This window comes from Saimiri boliviensis, chromosome 10, assembly GCF_048565385.1.
Source record: "Saimiri boliviensis isolate mSaiBol1 chromosome 10, mSaiBol1.pri, whole genome shotgun sequence".
In the NCBI taxonomy this organism is placed as follows: Eukaryota; Metazoa; Chordata; class Mammalia; order Primates; family Cebidae; genus Saimiri; species Saimiri boliviensis.
In genome coordinates, this window is record NC_133458.1 from 13,546,572 (window position 1) to 13,569,083 (window position 22,512).

Genomic DNA, 22,512 nt, shown 5'->3' on the forward strand with positions numbered 1-22,512 from the left:
GGATACAAGGACCACAAAGGTAAAATACTTAGTTAATATTTAAAACATCAGTTAATATTTATTCAGTTACTTAGTATCCACTAATAAATGTTAAAAAATCAGTTAATATTTAGAGAATGTTCATAGCTTAACCAAGGTGTAACCTTTGATAAATACCAAAGTACAGTGCATTATGTGGAGTGCTTGACTACATACAACATCAGTGTTTGCTGTTGGTATGTTTTGTTCAAATTAGTCTGTGAATACCTTTTGAAAGCATAGCATTTGAATCATTTCTTATGTGCATTCTTGACTTCAACTAAAATATACACACTTAAGGAAGGGCAGGGTAGAATGAGCTAGGGGTTTTCAGTTTCTTTTTTAAATATCTTTTTTGTAGTTATGTTTAATGATGGTACAGTGTGTTAGACTTGCCCTTTCTAGTAAAAACTAGTTACAAATTGCGTTGTCAGAGTTTACAGTCTTTTTCCTTAGAAGGGAGTGCTCAGTGAATGGTTAGATCCATGTGAATACATAAAAGCAGTGAGCAGGTTTTTGTTTTTAAGTGGAGACAATAGTTTAATGAGCCTCCAGCTTCAACATTTGCTAACTCATGGACAATTTTGCTTCATATTACTGTTTTCAACTGGAGTATTTGCAAGCAAACGTGAGGTGTGTCATTTTAATCCATAAATAAGGAAACAATTGAAAAAATATTCCTAGTCTTTGTTTTATGTGGTTGCACTTAATATTACCATAATATGCTTAAGCTTATTGTATTGAAAAATACTGGAGGGCCTCATTTGGCATGCATGAATCAAGCCAGCTGCCCAAGAAAGATGTGAAAACAGATGGAATTTTAATGTGTTTTAGATGTTGTGATCACATGTGCTACCAATCCTTCATTCTGCTTTTCAGGATAGAATCATTGAATCATCTTTAATGCTTCCTTTTCTTCCTTTCTCGCTTTCTGATACATCTTTAGACTTTATTGATTTTCATTCCTTAAATGTCTGTTTAATTCACTTTTAACTCTGTATTTCCATTGCTGCACTTGCTTACTGATTATTATAAGTGCCTTCAGGCCGGGCGTGGTGGCTTACACCTGTAATCCTAGCACTTTGAGAGGCCAAGGTGGGCAGATCACCTGACGTCAGGAGTTCAAGACCAGCCTGGCCAATATAGTGAAGACCTGTCTCTACTAAAAATACAAAAATTAGCTGAATGTGGTGGTGTGCACCTGTATTCCCAGCTACTTGGGAAGCTGAGGCACAAGAATTGCTTGAACGCAGGAGGTGAAGGTTGCAGTGAGCCAAGATCATGTCATTGTACTTCAGCCTGGGTGAGAGAGCAGACTCTATTTCAAGAAACAAAAAGAAAAAAAGAAAGAAATTTTAAGTGTCTTCAGTGATTTCTGATTACGTTTTCCTTCCTGTTGCAGTTAGGAAGGGAAGTCTCTCAGATATGCCTGTATCTCTTCATAGTAAAGACAGTGTTTAATTCATCCCATTTACATTTCTGTTCTTATATTCAATTTATTCCTCAGGATGACCCTTTCATGACCATATCTTTTTCTATTTACCAACATCAACCTTTAGGCTGCTGTCCTGGATGCCCTTTCTCTGTGCTGTGTCATGCTTATTCTTGACTCTGCTCTGACTATACTCTCCTTAGTTTATAAATCTGTCCTTTCTCGTTGATCTGTTGTCTGTCTTTCCATCAAAGTCCAGCATATATTCTACCTTTCCTGTCAAATCCATCTTGATGACTCCAGGCTACACGTATTTTTCCCTTTTCAGAATTTCCAGAAGCATGAATAGTTGATGCTGTGAAATGGGATCACTGGTTTTGCTTTTTTCTTGTATTATCTTCCAGTTGTTGATGGATTTTTGTGTCTAATTTGGATAAATGCCTTCTTGGGTACAGGGACTTTTCAAAACAAGGTTGGAAATCTTTTCCTTGTTGCATTTTCTTCGAATCATTATGCCAGTTAATATACCTTTTACTTCTTATACAGGTGAACAAAGGAGGAGAGCAGTTAGCATCCTTACATAGTTACCATCCTAATCCTCATGCCTCTCCTGTCGATGAAGGGGCTGGTGTTGTGAGTGTTGTGAGTGGTGAGTGCGCCGCCTCAACCTTCACACCAAGTCGTCTTATTCAAGCAGAAGGAAAAAAGGAGGTTTTGAGATTGATTAAACCCCTTTGAAAAGACTTTTTGTAATAATAGTCTTATTAAATGAGCAAATAAGCTTTAGATTTTCTTGCACAGGAAAATAAGAGAAGAGGAAGGAGAGGAAATGAAAAGTAAGGCTAGCAGTATAGAAAGCAAGATAGGAGATGGATAAATGTAAAATGTGTATAGGAAGACAAAAGGTACAGGTGAGTGGTAAAGAGCAGTTTTAAGTAGGGAGAGAGGAAGCTTGAGAAGAGTTACTGAATTTTAAGAAGGAAAGGAAAAGATATGCTGAAAATTTTAAAATAATAATAAAAAAAACGGAGAGCCCAGAAGTTGGAGTGGAAAAGAATTTAGCTTTTTGTTTGTTTGTTTGTTTGTTTTTTAGATATTTAGATATTCTAATTATTCTATTGTTTAAAAGAGAGAAACATTACAAAGAATAAGGCTAATAAAAAGCTCTAAGAGGTTGTTACCAAAAGTAACTCTTGGAAATTAAGAAGAGACTGTATTTTTTAAAAATCTTAAGCTGTAGTAGTGGTGATTTTGACAATTTTGCATTGCTTGCTGGTCATGCTATCCCATTGGTAATTCAGCTCACCTGGGTTTCAAAATGCTCTCAACCCAGATCGTGAACAAAAATAAACTTTTAGATATGTAACCATTTTAATTTCTGGACCTGTGATATTTGAAATATAGTAGCCACAAGCCACATGTGACTATTTAAGTTAATTAGAATTAAATAAATGTTGAAATTCAGTTCCTTAGTTGTCTTAAGTGCCTCATTGCTACATGTGATTAGAGGTGCTTGTATGAGCACAGAGAGTGAACATTTCCATCACCACAGAGCCTGCTGTTGGACAAGTCAAGACCATAACACCTGTAAGTAGAAGAACTTGCAGATTTTAAATATGTTAAATGAGCATTTTGCTTTCATGATCATAATAAAATGTTGATACTGTTAAGTATACAATTTGCTGTTAAAATAGGAAAAGAGCAGAACTGTTTTTAGAGTGATGCCCAGTTGCAAGAAGGTTATCAAAGGAAGTGCTGAACTTCCCCCACTCCCAGGTTTTCTTTCTTAGATTCCTCAGAATCATAAATAGAGTCTGAATATGCATATATGTTCCCAGGCTTCCTCTATTTTGATTTGTAACAGAATTTCAGGCACAGGAAAGAGAAAAATCTGCATTTTATTTGTAATGAATTTGAGAGGTCATATTGCAACCTTCATGATTGGTGAAATGTTTTCTGTAATTATATATTCTGAGGTTTCATATATTCTAGAGTAATGTTCCCTGTGATGCCATGGCACTCAGAACAATGCATCATCTCCAGCGGGGGAGGGGCCTGGGGCTGTCATTTTAAAACTAGTGCCCCCGGTGATTCTCACTAGGCAAGTTTGCTGAACACTGCTCTGACCATTGACTTCTAAAGATTAACTTTAGCAGGCTCACGACTGTTGACCCGTGTTAAATTTGTTTTACCTGGGTAGGACTCCGCACTTGTGTGACAGTAGAAAGTGTTTACATTTTTTGAGTGGTCATAATTATGATATTATTTTATATTAGATGCAGGAAAATATTGCACTAGTAATGAAACAGTATTTTTTCACCTGTACATGTTCAAGCATTAAGTCACAAAAAATGTTCTTGACTGATGAAATTATTCAATGTATGTGCGTATGTGTGTGTATACACACACATATGTATATATACATACCTACAGAACAACTGTATGTAAGCTCTTTTAAGTAAGGAGAGCCAGAATTTAGGGTCCTCCCAAGATTGAAGTTGGAGGGCAGTTACCTAACTTATATGCCTTGTGTCATTTCACTGGCAGAGCTCTTCTTCTTTGGTGCTGTATATAACAATGATGTGTCTTTCTGATTATGTGTCTTAGGTCTTATTGAACTATATTATATGTTTGAGCTTAGTTAACTTTGGTTGACCATATAAAGAATCTATAACACATAGGGAAATGAAGCACACTGGGTATGGCATGAGATGTCATGGGCTTGAGTCCCAGGTCTGCTGTGTCTTACGTGTGCAGGGTCAGTCATTTGTTTGAATGTTGAGTTTTAGCTGGTAAACATGGTGGTAAGTCTAATGTAGTGATTCTTAACTGGAAATGCACATTATTCTTACCTAGGGAAATCTGTGAACTAAAAATACACACATTATACTTCTGGAAATTCTGACATGTATATAATCTTTATTACTTTTTATTTTGTTTCTAAAATTGAGATAAAATTTCCATACCATGAGTTGGCATAGTGCGTAATTTGATGAGTATTTATAAATTGCATACATGTATCAACTACCACTTCAATTAAGATAGAGGATATTTGTATCAACCCAGAAAGCCCCTTCAAGTCTCATTTCTATCAATTCCCACCCCATTCGTATGCAACCACAGTTTTGGTTTCTGTCATGATAGATGAGTTTAGCAGTTCTTGGACTTCATATACATGGAGTCATACAGAATGCACATTTTGCATCTGGCTCCTTTTGCATGATAAGATTTTGAGGTTAATCCATGCCATTGCATGTATCAGTAGTTTACTTGCTTCTACTTCTTCCATCCTTATTCCTATGTATTACGCTGTTCTTGCTTTGCTATAAAGAAATAACCTGAAACTGACTAATTTAAAAGAAAAGAGGTTTAATGGACTCATGGTTCTGAAGACTGTACAGGAAGCATAGTGCTAGCATCTGATTCTGGAGAGGCCTCAGGAAGCTTACAATCATGGCAGAAATTGAGGAGGGAGCAACTGTCTCATGTGGTAAGGGCAGGAGCAAGAGAGAGATTTGGAGGGAGGTGCCACACTTCACAACAACCAGATCTTGAGGGAACTGACTCATTCTCTCAAGGACGGCACCAAGCCATGAGGGCTCCACCCTCGTAACCCAAACACTTCCCACTGGGTCCCACCTATTGGGTATTAAATTTCAACCCGAGGTTTGGGTGGGGACAAATATCCAAACTATGTCATTCTTCTTCTGGCCTCCCAAATTACATGTCCTCCTTGCATTGCAAAATACAATTCATGTCTTCCTAATAGTCTTCCAAAGCCTTAACTCATTCCTGCAATAATTCAAAAGTCCAAAATCTCATCTGAGACAAGGCAAGTTCCTTCCGCCTATGAGCCTGTAACATCAAATAACAAGTTATTTACTCCTAAGATACAATAAGGGTATAGGAATTGGGTTACTATTCCTGTTCTGAAAAAGAGTAATCAGCCAAAAGAAAGGGACTTGAGGTCCCATGCAAACTCAGAAACCAGCGGGGCAGTCATTAAATCTTAAAACTCCAAAATAGTCCTTGACTTCAGGTTCCGCATCAGGGAACACTGGTGTAAGAAGTGGGCTCCCAAGGCCCTGGGCAGCTCCACCCCTGTGGCTTTGCAGGGTGGAGGCCCCATAGCTGCTCATAGTTTGTTGAGTGCCTGCAGCTTTTCCAGGTCAGGGTGCAACCTCTGGTGGATCTACCATTCTGGGGTCTGGAGGATGGTGGCCCCCTTCCCATAGCTCCACTAGGCAGTGCTCCAGTGAGGACCCTGTGTGGAGGCTCCACATTTTGCCTCCACGCTGCCCTAGTAGAGGTTCTCTGTGAGACCTCTGCAGCAGGCCTCTGCCTGGGCAGCCAGGCTTTGAAATGTAGGCAGAGGCCGCTAAGCTGCCTTCAGTTTTGCATTCTGCATGCCTACAGCCTTAATACCATGTAGAAGCTGCAAGGCTTATGGCTTGCGCCCTCTGAAGCAGCAGCCTGAGCTGTGTCTGGGGCCCTTTGAGCCAAGGCTGGAGCCAGAGCATCCAGAATGCAGGGAGCAGTGTCATGAGACTATGCCAGGCATCTGGGCCCTGGGCTTGGCCCAAGAAACCATTCTTCTCTCCTAGGCCTCTGGGATGTGATGGGAAGGGCTGCTGTGAAGTTCTCTAAAATGTCGTCCAGGCCTTTTCTCTGTTGTTTTGCATATTTCAGTAGTACTTGGCTCCTTTAAGTTGTGCAAATCGCCCTAGCAAGTGCTGGCTTCACAGCCTGCCTGAATTTCTCTCCTAAGAGAAGCTTTTTCATTCTTTGCCACATTGCCGGGCTGCAAATTTTTCAAACTTTGATGTTCTGCTTTCGTTTAGATATAAATTTCGACTTTAAGTCATTTGTTTGCTCCGCATCTGAGCATAGGTTGTTAGAAGCAGTCAGGGCACATCTTAAATGCTTTGCTGCTTAGAAATTTTATCTACCAGATACTCTAAATTATTACTCTGAAGTTCAAACTTCCACAGATCCCTATGGCAGGGCACATTGCAGCCAAGTCCTCCGCTAAGGCTTAACACTGGTGACCTTTGCTCCAATTCCGAGTAAGTTCCTCATTTCTATCAGAGACCTCACCAGCCTAGGCTTCACTGTCCATATCCCTAACAGCATTTTAGTAACAACCATTTAATCAATCTCAAACAAGTTGCACACCTTCCCTCATCTTCCTGTCTTCTAGCCCTCCAAACTCTTCCGATGTCTGCCTATTACTCAGTTGCAAAGCCACTTCCTCATTTTCAGGTATGTTTGTAGTAGTGCACCAATCCTCAGTACCAATTTTCTGTATTACGCCATTCTTGCATTGCTATAAAAAAATACCTGGCCGGGCATAGTGGCTCATGCCTGCAATCCCAGCACTTTGGGAGGTTGAGGTGGGTAGATCATCTTAGCTCAGGAGTTTAAGACCAGCCTCGCCAACATGATGAAAACCCATCTCTACTAAAAAATTATTAAAATTAGCTGGGCGTGGTGGCATGTACATGTAATCCCAGCTACTCAGGAGGCTGAGGCAGGAGAATCACTTGAACCTGGGAGACAGAGGTTGCAGTGAGCCAAGATGGCACCACTGCATTCCAGCCTGGGTGACAGAGCAAGACTCTGTCTCAAAAAAAAAAAAACCAAAAAAAAAAAAAAACAGAAATACCTGAGAGTGGGTAACTTATAAGACAAGAGCTTTAATTGGCTCACATTTCTGTAGGCTGTATAGGAAACATATTCCTAGCATCTGCTTCTCCTGAGGCCTCAGGAAGCTTACAATTATGGTGGAAGGCAAAGGAGGAGCAGGTGTCTCACATGGTAGGAGTACAAGCAAGAAAGAGAGTGAAAGGGAAGGTGCAACTCTTTACAACAACCAGATCTTGAGACCACTCACTATCTCCAGGACAACAGCAAGCAATGAAGGATCTGCCCCAGTGACCCGAACACCTCCCACCAGGCTTTACCTTCAGCAGTGGGGATTACAATTTGACATGAGATTTGGGTGAGGACAAATATTTAAAGTATCTCTTCCCATACAGTAGCCATTAATTGAATAAATCACACTTTTTATTTCTTTTTTTGTTATTGTGTTTGGTATTTTCAGTTTTTGCCTTTATTAGTAAAACTGCTGCAAAATCCTTGCACAAAGTTATTGGGAGGAGAAAAGGTAACTATATAAGGTGATAGATATGTTAATCAGCTTGATTGTGGTAATCATTTCACAATGTATATTTATATCAGTACATAATTCTGTATACCAGTGGTGGTTAGTACTGATTGTCAACTTGATTGGATTGAAAGAGGCAAAGTATTGAACCTGGGTGTGTCTGTGAGGTTGTTGTCAAAAAAGATTAACATTTGAGTCAGTGGACTGGGAAATGTAGACCCACCCTTAATCTGGGTGGGCACCATCTAATCAGCTTCCGGTGCAGCCAGAACATAAAGCAAGCAGAAAAATGTGAAAAGACTAGACTGGCTTAGCCTCCCAGCCTACGTCTTTCTCCCATGCTGGATGCTCTTGAACATTGGACTCTAAGTTCTTCAGCTTTGGGACTCGGACTGGCTTCCTTGCTCCTCAGCTTGCAGACTGCCTGTTGTGGAAACTTTTGATCATGTGACTTAATACACTCCCATATATATGTGTATATCTATGTGTATGTACATGTGTGTGTATATATGTGTATATATGTATATGTGTGCCTGTGCGTGCCTCTGTGTGTGTGTGTGTGTGTGTGTATCCACATCCTGTTAGTTCTGTCCCTCTAGAGAACCCTGACTAATACAACAACTCAAACAGATACAATTTTTTTTTTTTTTTTTTTCAGACGGGGTCTTGCTCTGTTGCTCAGGCTGTAGTGCAGTGGCATGATCTTGGCTCACTGCAGCCTCCACCTCCTGGGTTCAAGTGATTCTCCTGCCTCAGCTCCTGAGTAGCTGGGACTATAGGCGCACACCACCACGCCTGGCTAATTTTTTTGTATTTTTGGTGGAGTTGGGGTTTCACCATGTTAGCAACGATGGTCTCAATCTCCTGACCTTGTGATCCTCCTGCCTCAACCTCCCAAAGTGCTGGGATTACAGATGTGTGCCACCTCACCAGGCCAACATATACAATATTTATATGTTGATCATACTCCAATAAAGCTGGAAAAACATATGTTTTTATTTATTTGGGGTACATTCCATAGAGTAATTGTATATTTAACATTATAACCTGCCAACAGATGTTCCACGTGGATGAACTGTTTTACAGTTCTACCAGCAATGTGTGAAGTTTCAGCTGCTTCACACCCTCGCTTTATAGCTGGTTTTAGTTGTCTTAGTTTTTAGACGTTCTAGTGGATGTGAAATAGAATCATTATGGTTTTGATTTAATTTTCGTTTCCTTTTCATGTGTTTATTTAGCTATTTGTGTATTTTGTGAAGTGTCATCAGTTCAAACCTTTTGCTTAATTTTCATTATGTTGGTGGTGGTTTTATTGACGATTTGTAGCCATTGCTTATATATTTGAGATGCAAGCATTTTGCTACATGTGCATTACAAATATAGTCTCCCGATCTGTGACATTTTTCATTTAAAGGTGAAGGAGAAATAGTGGAGGAACCTGGTTTATCCTCTAAGTCCCAGGAGTACCAGGACATTCGGTAGCTTTCTTAAGTCCCTCTGGACATACTCATTTCCTTCAGAAAATAGCCCTAAAATGTTTTGTGGGAGCAAATTCTTGGTTTCCCTTGTTTGACCTAGGCCAAGAACTGAGATGTTACAGTCAGATTATTTTTTTTCTTCAGTGATTTTGGTTTTATTTGTTCTGTTTAGCATTGGGTCTTTTAAATGATTCCTTTTCATGTTCCTGATGAGATTAACAAAGCGTTATCTTTTTCCTTTTCCAAATAATCAGTTCATTTAACTCTTCACCACCATCTTTTGCTTTTCCCTTAAGAAAATTTCTAGCTCTTAGGGTTTTTTGGTTATTTCTATTTTATAATTAATTCATATTTTTTTTTTGCATTGTGACCATAGAATATTATCTGGCTTATTTTTGCTATTTGGACCTTTTGTGTAGTTTTCTTTGTGGCCCGGGTATATTTCAATAGACAGTGAAAAAGATCTACTTTGGTAAATTTTAAATAGACAGTGAAAAAGATCTATTTTTATACCACAACATTTCATATACTTAATTATAGCTCACTGGTTATTTTTTATTTTCCTTTATCTCCCTGGATTGAGAAAGAAAAATGAAGTTCTTCCACTAATGATATATGACCCCTGCTTTCTTTTAGATTTTTTTTTTGCCTTTGATCTTCTCTCTCTCTCTCTCTCTCTCTCTGTCTCTCTGTCTCTCTCTCTCTGTCTCTCTCTCTCTCTCTTTCTCTGTCTCTCTTTCTCTCTCTCTCTCTTTCATTTTTTTTTTTAATACTTTAAGTTCTTGGGTACATGTGCAGAACTTGCAGGATCATTGCATAGGTACACACATGTCATGGTGGTTTTAATTAAAAGGTAAGCCTTTCCCCATTTTCAATATTTTAGAGTTCTGTTAGTTTAGGGATATTATTTATAGCATAGAGTTGGGCAGTTTATTAGAAATGCAGAAGGGGCAGAAGCCCAGAAAAATGGAATCAGAAAAGTGTTTAAGGAAAAGCTGCTGCTTGAGCAAACTCTTGCTGAAAGGAAGAAGGACCATGGTAATATATGAGGTGTGAGGAAGGGAGGGGCACTGCGGGAAAGGTAGGAGGACCTTGAGACAAAGGTGGCTGCTACAGGCTTTGAGTGAGAGGTGGCCAGTCCTAGCATTTCCAGGTAATTTTTTATATATTGAAGATTTTCTTCTGGTAGTTTTTTTTTTAACTCTATATAAATAAAATGTTGGTTTTAAAATGTTTAAAAACTAAGCATTTGTTTCCTTTAAACTTTTGGGAGGAGGGTTGTTTTGTTTAAACTTAAACAGCAGTTTGGATACACTTTTCATTTCCTCAGGACTTTACAGGGATCTTTTAATTGTTTAAGTATATTGAATGTTTCTGTGGAGAAGTCTGAGGTTGGCTTGATTTTTTTTTTTCCCCTACTAAAAATATTTTTGGACTTTTGTCTTCAGGTACCAGCAATTTTAATTATACCCAATTCAGTGTTATCATTCTGTATTGGTGTGTCCTGACATGTGTGTGCCCTCTCAGTCTATAAGTTTAAGTGTTCTACTAGTTCTGGAAAATTTGTCTTTACTTTGTTCTGTGTTCTTCTTGAGAAAGCTGACACATGTAATTTTTATTAATCTTTCTAATTCGTTGTTAATTTCCATTTCCTTTTGCTCATTTCTTCATTATGTCTTTCTTGCCCCTTAATGGATTTTTCAGTGATGCTTTTTTTCACTTTGAGCAGCTTCTTGTGTAGATTTAATTTTTTTAATGAGCTCTGCAAGCTCATAATTCATCTCATTCTGTGTTTTTGCCATATCTTTCAAGAGCTCTTCTATCTCTTCCTTGAGTGATTTTACTTTTTCATTAAGTTCTTCAAGTTTTAGTGATCATCATGATTATTATTTACTTGGTGGCAACATTTTTTCAAGTGACATTTTCTTAGCTGTTTTTCTTGTTTTCCTTTTCCTGTCACTTAATCCTCGATTCCATCTCCCCTCCTTTTCTTCCCTACTTTTTTCTTCTCCCTCCTTCCCTCTCTCTCCTTTGTCTTTGTCTGTTCTTGATCCTGTACCAGTTCCTCTCTCTGAATCTTTGAATGAATTGAATTCCCCCTGGACCTTTGATCTGAAGCAGGTTTGTGTTGGGGCTGGAAGAGAAGAGAGAGCAGCCCTTCTCCCTCTATGTCACAGGAGTGTTTATTAGAGAGTGTTTAACCTTGACTCATTACTTCCAGTGCCCTGGCAGCCACGGTCTGTTCACAGGTCACTGTTTTCTGCCGACCTTAGTAACAGTGTTTCCCACGTGGAGTTTGAGCGAGTCTGTGGCAGAGCCCTCCTCTGCCATCGTTCCACACCCTTGCTTGGGTTTCACTGGCTTTGGTGGCTCTTTTATATACATTGAGAGTGGAATGATAGATTTTCACCTATTTAAGATGGAAACTCCATTTCTTTTTAGAAATTCTTTTGTTGTTTTTGGATGTGGTAAGGACAGGTTTCTTCTCAGAACTGTCTTAAAACAAGGTGTTTTTTTTTGTTGTTTGTTTTTGTTTTTTTCCTTTAAATCTTTCAGTTAATATGTTCCAGCTAACAAAGCCTTCTTCAGAGTAACATTTCAGGTTGGGTTTCTTGACTGCTTCCATCCTTCCTTTTATTGCCTGGTGATATTTCTTCCCATTGTTGTTTTCCTCGAGGACTAGATTTCACTGTCTATGGTTTGAATTCCCAGATGAGTAACTATGAACAAATAGGGCATGAGTGTGCTAGAGGATTATTTGTTTGGAGGGCATACCTTGGTGTTGCATTTATTAAAAATATTGTAGAGATCAATATTTCCATCTCAGTTCATTTCTTTGGGCTATGTTGTACTTCTTTGTTCATTTATGAGGTTATATTTTTTATGAATTATTACGGCAAGCTTAGATGCATCTTTTAAAAATAATAAGCGTAGGTTTTACTTGCCTGCCATTTTTCTGGAAGCACTCGTTTCCTTTTATTATTGAGCTCTACTTGGTGTCACCAACTTAGCATTGCTTTTTACATTCCAAAGATCAAAGATATAATTTTAAAACATGCATAATTCTATACTTCAATGAGGGAGGAGATAACTATTTTAATTTCTATCATCAAATACCAAATGTTATTTTCAAATGCACTACAGACAGAAAAAGAGTTAGGATGGGGAAGCAAAAACAAAACAAAACAAAACTCACTACCTGCAGTTCAGTAAAAATGACTAACAGCATGTGCTGCCATGTGATACTTACAGTTGTTTCAAATTTACAAACAGAACAATGAAACACATTTTGCATAATGAAATATTTGTTTTTATCCATCATACTTGCAAGCTGCTCTCCATTCATCATATTTGCAAACAGCAGCAACAACATTTCTTTAACACGAGCCAAATGTAATTTCTAGCTGTTGAAATTGTTTTTTACATCTTGTTAAAAACAATTATTTAACAACAAACCTACATCCCCTTTTCCACCTTTTTCTTTATTTTATTTATACTTATGAGTAAGTGTTTTTCAGTGATGCTTGATGTTTGAGATTGGAGTAGAATAAATAAAAGGCATTCCTGTCTTTATATAACTTACTGGATCATTCACCAGGTGAGTTAATCGAACTTTTAATGTTGTATTCTTTTTGTTTCACAATTTAAAACACATAGATTAAAAAGACAAAAAGCCTGTAGCCTCTAAAACAGAAAATCTAGCTATAACATAATGTATTTCTGAACTGCTAAAATGTGATGATCCTATTATTCTCCTGTAGATTTGAGTCAAGACCTGTGCAAAAGCCCTGAAGGTTATAAAATGCTTCCTCAGCTTCTTCCTTTGTGGTATAAGTTCATATACACAATGGGTGTTATTCTAAAGCTGCTTATCCTTCAGATTCGGTGATTATTATTGTATAGTAGACGACAGTACTATGTAGATAAATGGTGAAAAATTATTTTGTACATTTCATTTTTTAAATTTCAGTTGTCTAAAGTTGTTTTTTTTTAAGGGAAGAAATAATACAAAAATGATGATTATCATTATTATTTGCCCAAGGTTACAAAGGCAAAGTAATCAAGCCTAGTTTTGACTAGCAAGTTTTTGCTCTCTTTTGCTTCTGGGCTCCTGCCTGGAATAATTTCATTCCTTTCATCTTTTCTCAGTTAACTCAACATTTTTAAGTAATAACAAAACTTATTATTTTGATTGTTTATGGTCTCAGTTTCTATGGTTTGCTTTCTTTTGTGCTCATAGCTGAATTGGCTTTGTCCTTTCTGCATGCCCCAATAGAGCTTTGTACTTACCCACCTTAGGAATCATCTCACTGTATGATTCTACTTGTCTCTCCTGTCTTCTTAACCGGAACTGGTTTATACAATATAAGGTGAACCAATATGTAAATCTAAATCTTGCTCTACCCATGTTAAAGACGTTGGATAAATTAGAAATGTCTTATCTTCTAACCTACCATATTCAGAATATTATTTTAACAAGTAACTAACAATATTATTGATATATTTTATATTCTTTTTGTACTAAGTCTTCAAAATCTGGTGTTTATTTTATACTTATAGCACATCTCAGTTGATATGAGCTGCATTTTAGATGCTCAATACTACACATGGCTAGTGGCTACCATATTGCTACACAGTCGTTCTAGTCCATGGTCTGCTTGAGGGTTGAAACCATGTCTGGTTTTTACTCTACTTATGGCTATGACTAGTGCCCATTAAGTACGTACCCATGAATGAATGAATGAATGAATAAATGAGTGAGTAAAATATGCTGGGTTATCATATTAAGTGATGGCAATAGCTAATAATATTAGTACCATTTATCAAGATACCAAACTGTACATTGGCTAAAAAATAGGACCCTGATCCCAGAGAATTCTGCACATTTCAGTCCTAAGTTAGGACAGAAGTTAGGACAGTGGGGACAGGTTTTGAACAGATTTATTGCCAAGGATTGATTACTGGGAACAGAGAGGAAAAAAAAGAAGATGGCCAGTCTCTATTCAGGGTCTGCTTTCCAGCTGATATCTTTTGATCCAGAGCATATTTGAGTCAGCCATCACTTATACTGGTGGACTAAGCACCTTCTACCACAGTAATCCTATTCAAATTCAGAATGAAGTCCTGTGCATACCCATTTAATACAAATAGAGGCTAGTGTGTCTAATTTGGTTTGCTGCTCAAAATAGAAAAGTTAACTTGGTATAACGGTACAGTCATTATGGATAGCAATTTGGTATTATGTGGAAATATTAATAGTGTGCATATTCTATGACCCAGTGATCATTTAGGTACAGCCATACATTGCTTCGCAATGTGGATACGTTCTGAGAAATGCATCTTAAGGTGATTTTTGTCATTGTGCAGACATCATAGAGTACACTTACACAAATCTAGATGGTATATTCTACTACATACATATTATGATATATCCTGCTTCTAGGCTACAAATGTATACAGAATGTTACTGTACTGAATACCGTAGGTGATTGTAACACAGTGGTATTTGTTTATCTAAACATATCTAAATAGAGAAAAAGTACACTAAAATACAAAATAAAAGAATTGGTACACCTGTCTAGGGCACCGACTATGAATGGAGCTTACAGTACTCTCTTGGAAGTTGCTCTGGGTAAGTCAGTGAATGACTGCTGAATGAATGTGAAAGCCTAAGACAGTACTGTACACGACATTAGACTTTATAAGCACTGTACACTTAGGCTACACTAAATTTATTAAAACAGTTTTCTTTCTTCAGGAATAAACTAACCTTAGCTTACTGTAACGTTTTTACTCTATAAACTTTAAAGTTTAAAAAACTCTTTTGTAATAACACAGCTTAAACACATTGTAAGCTGTACAAAATTATTTTTTCTTTACAACTTTATGTTACAAGCTTTTGTCTATTTTTAATTTTTTTTACGTTTTAAACTTTGTTGTTTGTAACTAAGACACAAACACACTCCTTAGCCCATGTCTATACAGGGTTAGAGTTGTCAATATTACTTTCTTCCACTTCCCAACTATCCCACTAGAAGGTCTTCGGGGCAATAACACCCATGGAGCTGTCATCTGCTGTGATAACAATGCCTTCTGGAATCCCTGCTAAAGGACCTACCTGAAGCTGTTTTACATTTAACTTTTTAAAAAAGTAAAGAGTACACTCTAAAATAATGATAAATATATAATATAGTAATTATATAAGTCATTAATATGACCATTTATTATTATCAAGTATGTGCTGTACATAATTGAATGTGTTATACTTTTATATGATTGGTAGCACAGTAGATTTGTTTATCTACTGATAAGTAGTAGTATCACCACAAACACATAAGTGACACAACCATGACATTATGTGCCATGACATTACAATGGCTATGACGTCACTGGGTGATAGAATTTTTCAGCTCCATTAGCGTCTTTTGGGTCTGCTTTCATATATGCAATCTGTTCCTGACTAAAATGTCGTTACATGATCATGACTGTATGTACCACTGAGAAAATGTTTTATATTTGCATAGGAGGCCTATAAATGATAACTTCAGCTTTTTAAAAAATTGTGAAAACATGTAAGTCACCTAACATCTATTATTAGAAGATGAGATAATTCTGACACATTCATTAACTCTGTACAGAAATCAAATGAATCTAGTGAACTAGATTTGTATTTCCAAATAGAAAGCCCTTGAAAACATAATGTTGAATGATATAGACATGTTTTGGAACACCTTTTTAAAAAATTAAAAAGAACATATTACACAATATTATATATTGCTCATTGATGCAAATGCATGCCATATAAAAGTAAACAACCACCCACAGCTAAGCTACAAGGGTAAAGCTAGAATAGTATACACTACTAGGAAGGGGTGTGGGTGTGGGTTGGGGCATTGAGAGGACTCCAGGGGCTATAAACTTCTGTAGTTTTACTGCATGACAAAGCACTGAATGATAGCAACTGGCAATTTTAGGTGGAGGTCGCAGAGGTGTTATATTATTCTCTGATGTATTTTGAATTTAATTTAAAGATACATTTTATGCATTCTCAGAGACCCAGAGGATTTCCTTTGGGTCTACACAACGTATTTTGAAAGTAAAAATTTAGGATTAAAAACAGTAGGGATATTGTCTCTTTTTAGTCCTCGTACAGATTATTTCAGTTCTTTGCTGAAACAGGGTGCACAGATGGAGAAGTAGCCCTTTTGATATACATAAGTACAAAAGAGCATTTTATAAACAAATTTACTTTATTCTCTCTTTTATGCTGAAATTTTAATCTATTAGGAAATACCTAATAACTCAGTGTCCCACAGGGCATTCTGTACTCTCTTAAGTTAAGGTTAAAAGTATTTTTTAAAGTATGGCATGGCCTGAGCCTTTCAAACACTTTAGGCTGTGATGTATTTTAATTCAATTGCACAAGCACTTAGGGAATGCCTGTTGTATGTACAGGTACTGCATCAAACATGAGGATGACTAGGAGAGAGTGAGTAGAAAATGAAAAGAGACAGGGAAATGACTGCTCTAGACTTCTAGGATATTGAAACAGTTGAGAAATGATCAATGGGATAAATAAATATCCACCGTTGGAGTGGGGAGCAGTATATTTTGTTTATGGAGATATCAGTGTATTGCCTTTCAACTCTACATTCTGCTTTTTTTTTTATCTACTCTATGATAATGGAGCTGGATCATTAGAGCATTTCTCCTTTGCCACGAGTTTGATATGAACTGTGTCAGTAGAGGGCTTAGAGGGATGCTGCTGAATGAAAGGACTACTCTTCACTTTCCAGTGTCTTTGTCTTGTCAGGTGCCTGAAGCACACTGGTTTTTCTGAAGTACTCTGTGGTCTCTTCCCTTGTTCAGTTGCCTGGCATAGTCTTAGATGCTTAGGCAGAAGAGTACTATCAAGTGGGGATGCCTCCCTCCACCTGCTTTCATGAGCACCCTCTTGGGTGGCTTTGCAGGGAATTTCAAGTCTGACAACTCCCTGTGGATGTGTCTCCAACACTTAGGAGTGGGGATTTCCAGCTAGTCTTCCATTGAGTCCTTTTTAGATATGTCATTTCTTAGTCCTGGCAGGTGGCTTCCTACTCTCCAGATCTACTCTCAAGTTCAAATTACTTTCACAAATGACTTTCTCTATTCAGGTTAGCCCATGGGAACTTCTGATTGGATTGTGATGGTAGAGAAGACAAACTGTGTGTTCCAGTATGCTAAAGTCAGCAAAATGGACTTTGATATTTAAAAGATCTCTTCGGATCTCTTTAATCTTTTCTCCATTTTTCTTTTTGTAGGTTTTTAACCTAGCTATATGAATGGGTTACTGGAATAGTAGATCTGAATATCTCTGTGGCTCCTACCATGTACTGCATTGGAAAAGCCATCTACATTATTGTCATTAATAAAGTTGATATTTAAGATTTTTACATTTGATGTTTTATCCTTTATGCTTCAGTTTTGCCATCCTAAATGCACAGTGGTGGCTTTGTGATACAACAAAAATAATGTGGAATTTATTGCCACCTGGATCTAGTTTCTGATTCAAGTGCCACTGTTCTATTAATTCTAATTTGCATAACACAAAAATAATAACTCTTTATATATCTAAGTTCTCACTTTTGAAGACCACAGAAAAATAATTATGTAACTTATATAATTACTTTGCATCTTTGAGCTTATTTTCTGTGAGACTTTCTGGTTGTAAGGTTAATCATGTTGTAATAAACTATTTGGCATAGTATATGGGGAAGAGTACTATCATCATGGATAGCTACCATGTATTAGACATCTATTGTATGCTCTCTCTCTCTTTTTTTTTTTTTTTTTTTTTTTTTTTGAGATGGAGTCTCACTCTGTTACCCAGGCTGGAGTGCAATGGTGCGATCTAAACTCACTGCAACCCTTTTCTCAGGTTCAAATGATTCTCCTGCCTCAGCCTCCTGAGTAGCTGGGATTACAGGCATGCACCACCACATCCAGCTAATTTTTATTTTTAGTAGAGACAGGGTTTCATCATGTTGGTCGGGCTGGTCTCAAACTCCTGACCTCAGGTGATCCACCCACCTTGGCCTCCCAAAGTGCTGGGATTACAGGTGGGAGCCACTGCAACAAATTTATTGTGTGCTCTTTTATGGCCTAAGTGGCAGCTATATTGTTTTCTGTTCTTTAGCTTATTTTAAAAAAAATTTTGTCCTTGTTTGTTTCAAACACATACTGCTACTAATAATAAACAAAATGTTTTGTAGAACAACTTTAGTATCATTAGTAAGATTTCCAGGAAAGAATGCTGTACAAAATAGTATCAGTTAGGCTCTTTCATGTAAATTAGTATGACTGCTGCTGTCCTATTTTCAGTTAAACATTTTATTTTGAAATACTTATAGAGTCATCTGCAGTTTTAAGAAGTAATATAGAGAGATCTCACATGCCCTTCAGCAAGTTTTCCCTGCTGGTAATATTTTGCAAAATTATAGTACAATATCACTAAGGGGAAAATTGACACACTGATACAATTCAGTCATCTTTTTCAGATTTCACCACTTCTGCATCGTGTGTGTTGTATATGTGTGCATTCAGTTCAGTTAAACTTTATCATATGTGTAAGTTTATGCAGCCACCACCACAATCAAGATTCAGAGCACTTCCATCAACACAGAGATGCCTGCTGCTGCCTTTATAACCATGCTCTCGGCTCTTCATTCTTAACTTCAGGAAACCACTAATTTATTCTCTATAATTTTGCCATTTCAAGAATGTTATATGGGTTTGTTTTTTTTACCCAGCATCTTTCTGTAGAGATTTATCTGAATTGTCGCATGTACCTATAGCTCATTCCTTTTTGTTGTTGAGAAGTATTCCACAGTATGACATATCAAGATGTGTTTTACCTCTCACATGTTGAAAAGCAGCTGGGTTGTTTCCATTTTGGGGCTATTACAAATAAAACTTTTATAAACATTCTTTGTATACGTTTTTCTGTGAATATAAGTTTTCATTTCTCTGGGTTACGTGCCAAAGACTGTAATTGTTGTGTTGTATGATAGTTTCATGTTTAGTTTTATATGATACTGCCAAACTGTTTTTCAGAGTGGCTGTACCATTTTATATTCCCACCAGCAATATATGAGTAATCAGTTTCTTTGCTCTCTCACCGGCATTTGATGTAAAATAAAATCGCAGTATTTTCTGTTAGCAATTTTTATAGGTAGGTTGTGACGTCTTACTGTGGATTTTATTTGATTTTCCCTAATGACTAATGATGTTGAACATCTTTTCATGTGCTTGTCTGTCATCTCTATAGCCTCCATTCTCTTTGTAAAATATTTTTGAAAACAACATTTCTTGTAGTTTTCTTACAGTTCTCAGCAGGGGAAAAAAAAACTGATGTGCTTAGGTTTCTCTTTTGGCTATTTGCTATAGCAGTTGTTCCCAGGTTTCCAAACCATGGATTCCTTTAGGATATTTGACATATTTAGAATTTTCTCAGGTTCTTCCTAACTATGTTAGTCTGTTCTCACATTGCTATAAAGACAGTAACTGAGACTGGATAATTTATAAGGGAAAGAGAGTTAATTGATTCAGTTCTGCATGACTGAGAGGCCTCAGGAAACTTACGATCATGGTGGAGGGGGAATAGGAAGCAAGGACCTTCTTCACATGGCAGTAGGAGAGAGCAGAGTGAACAAGAGCAGGGAAAGCTGCCTTATAAAACCATCATATCTCATGAGAACTCATTCACTGTTGCAAGCACAGCATAGGGGAAAACACCCCCATGATCCAGTCATCTCCCACTTTTGACACATGGGGATTACAATTCAAGATGAGATTTGGGTGGGGACACAAAGCTTAACCATGTCATTAACATTAGGTTTTCATGTTTCCTTTGATTTGGGAATAAACAAAATAAAACAAGGAAACCCAAATTCAAGCCCAAATGACAAAACTTCTCTGAACCACAACATTCACTAACAGTGCATCTATTCTACAAGCTTTATTTAATGTTTTAAATTCTTAAATGTTTTTTTAAAGAAATGCCTTTTAATTTTTAATGACCATTAATATAGAATATTTCCACTAAGCAGAGACACCTTGGGGTAAACGCAATGTAGAGAAAGTGGAAAAGTGAAGGCTAAGCTATCTAAAATACTGTATCATTCATTGTAAGTAGATCTTAGGAAGGCCCATATAATTATGGACCTTACAAACAGAGCAGTAAAGGTGATAGAGAGCCAGGAATAGCAAGAAACATTTTATGAAATGTGACCAAGCATTGGAACAAACTAACAAATAATATAGAAGATACTAAATATTTGTAAACAGTACGAGTATCTGTCAGTTGCTCAAGACAGGAACCTGAAGGTTATCTTTGATTCCTTTTGCACTGCTTTCCATATCCAGTCTCAGCCAATCCAGTCAGTTCTATATCCTGAATACATCTTAACATACACCCATTTTTCCCTGCCCTATCGAAGTCACCATCTTTTCTGGGCCATTGGAATGACCGAACTAGTTTCATTAGTTTCACTCTTGTAGCCTTCTAACTTGTTCCCAGCATAAGAGGAAGAATAATCTCTAGAAACATATTAAATATTATTAATTGACAAATAACAACTATATATTTTTGGAGCTACAATGTGATGTGCTGATATGTTTACAATGTGGAATAACTAAAACAGGCTAATTAGCAAATCCATCACCTCAAATACTTTTTTTTTGTAGTGAAAACATTTAAATTTAATCTACTGTGTATTCAATGTTAAAATATACAGTGCATTATTATTTATTATAGCCATTCTTCTGTGCAATAGATCACTCAAATTCCTCCTAACCGAAACTTTATACCCTATGAACATCTTCCTTTACCTCATCTGCCCCAACCCCCAGCTTCTGGCAACCCCCATTCTACTCTCTTCTTCTATGAGTTCAACTTTTTTAGATTGCACATGAAAGTGAGATCATGCTGTATTTATCTTTCTTTGTCTGGCTTATTTCACTTAGCATAATGTCTTCCAGGTTCATTCGTGTTCTTACAAATGACAGAATTTCCTCCTTTTTAAAAGGCTAAATAGTACTTCATTGTGTGTATGTACCACATTTTCTTTATCCATTCATCTGATGACAGACACCTAGGTTGCTTCCACATCTTAGCTATTGTGAATAATGCTGCAGTGAGTATGAAAGTACAGATACCTTTGACATACAGATTTCAATTCCTTTGGATATATACCTAAAGGTTTGATTGCTGGCTCACATGGTAATTCTATTTTAAATTTGCTGAGGAACCTCCATACCATTTTTCACAATTGCTGTGTTAAAGCAGCTTTCTCAAAAGCAAGAATATAAGCAAAAGACAATGGAGTAAGATCTTAAAAATATTTTAAAAAGTAAATATCAACTCAGAATTTTATGCCCAAAGCAGATATCTTTCCAAATTGGAGACAAACTAAAGTTTTTCAGAAACTCAAAGTAATTTATTTCTAGAAGACAAATTTTTTAACAAGAACTGTTAAAGGAGTCCTTCATGAATAAGGAAAATGATAACACTGAGAAATATGAATCAACACAAAAAAAATGCTGGGAATGGTGTCTACAAGGCAAAATATAAGGGAATGTTTTTCTTATGACTTAAGTATTTTTGGAACATAATTGACCTTTTAAACAAAAATGATAAAAACGTAATGTGGGATTAATAACATAAGAAAAGGCCGGGTGTGGTGGCTCACACCTGTAATCCTAATGTTTGGAAGGCCAAGGTGAATGGATCACCTGAGGTGAGGAGTTCAAGGGCAGCCTGGCCAACATGTTGAAACCCCATCTCTACTAAAAATACAGGAAATAGCTGGGTGTGGTATATATCTTTTTAGGCACCTGTAATCCCCTACTTGGAAGGCTGAGGCAGGAGAATTGCTTGAACCAAGGAGGCGGAGGATGCAGTCAGCCAAGATCACACCCCTGTACTTCAGCCTGGGTGAGAGAGACACTTTTAGACACTCCTCAAAAAAACAAAACAAAACAAAACAAAAACAAAAAAAAAACTAACTAAAAGTAAAAATTGTTTGAAAAACAGAATGCATAATAACAATGTACAAAGGCCAAAAGGGGAGAAAGGAAGTATACTCTTATATTTTTATTGTGCTATGTGAGAAGTTATATCACTTCTATGTAGACTAGGAAGATTTGAAAATAAATGTTATAAATTTTAGGTCAGTCATTATTATAACAAAACTAATAGTTATCACTAACATGACAGTAAAGAAAAAGTTCAAAAAATTAAAAAGAAAAAATGTTGTGTTAATTTGCATTTCCTCAGCAATGTGCAAGGGTTTTCTCTACATCCTTTTTTTTTTTTTTTGCCAATATTTATTATCTTTTACCTTTTTTTTTTTTTTTTTTTTGCTTTTGTTTTGAGACAG

The 22,512-nt window shown here is 36.9% G+C and overlaps 1 protein-coding gene across 7 annotated transcripts in view; it reads left to right on the top strand.

The window, feature by feature from the left end:
• Window positions 1–22,512, top strand: part of TPK1 (thiamin pyrophosphokinase 1) — a 380,490-nt gene that overhangs the window by 104,271 nt on the left and 253,707 nt on the right. The window contains exon 1 of one of the 7 annotated variants that reach the window (XM_074378963.1): window positions 15,301–22,067. The exons of the other annotated variants lie outside the window; for them this stretch is intronic. Coding sequence (XP_074235064.1) covers window positions 22,028–22,067 — 40 coding nt within the window. The 5' untranslated portion in view covers window positions 15,301–22,027. Of the gene's footprint in view, window positions 1–15,300; window positions 22,068–22,512 lie in introns of those variants that run through there. 7 annotated transcript variants of the gene reach the window in all.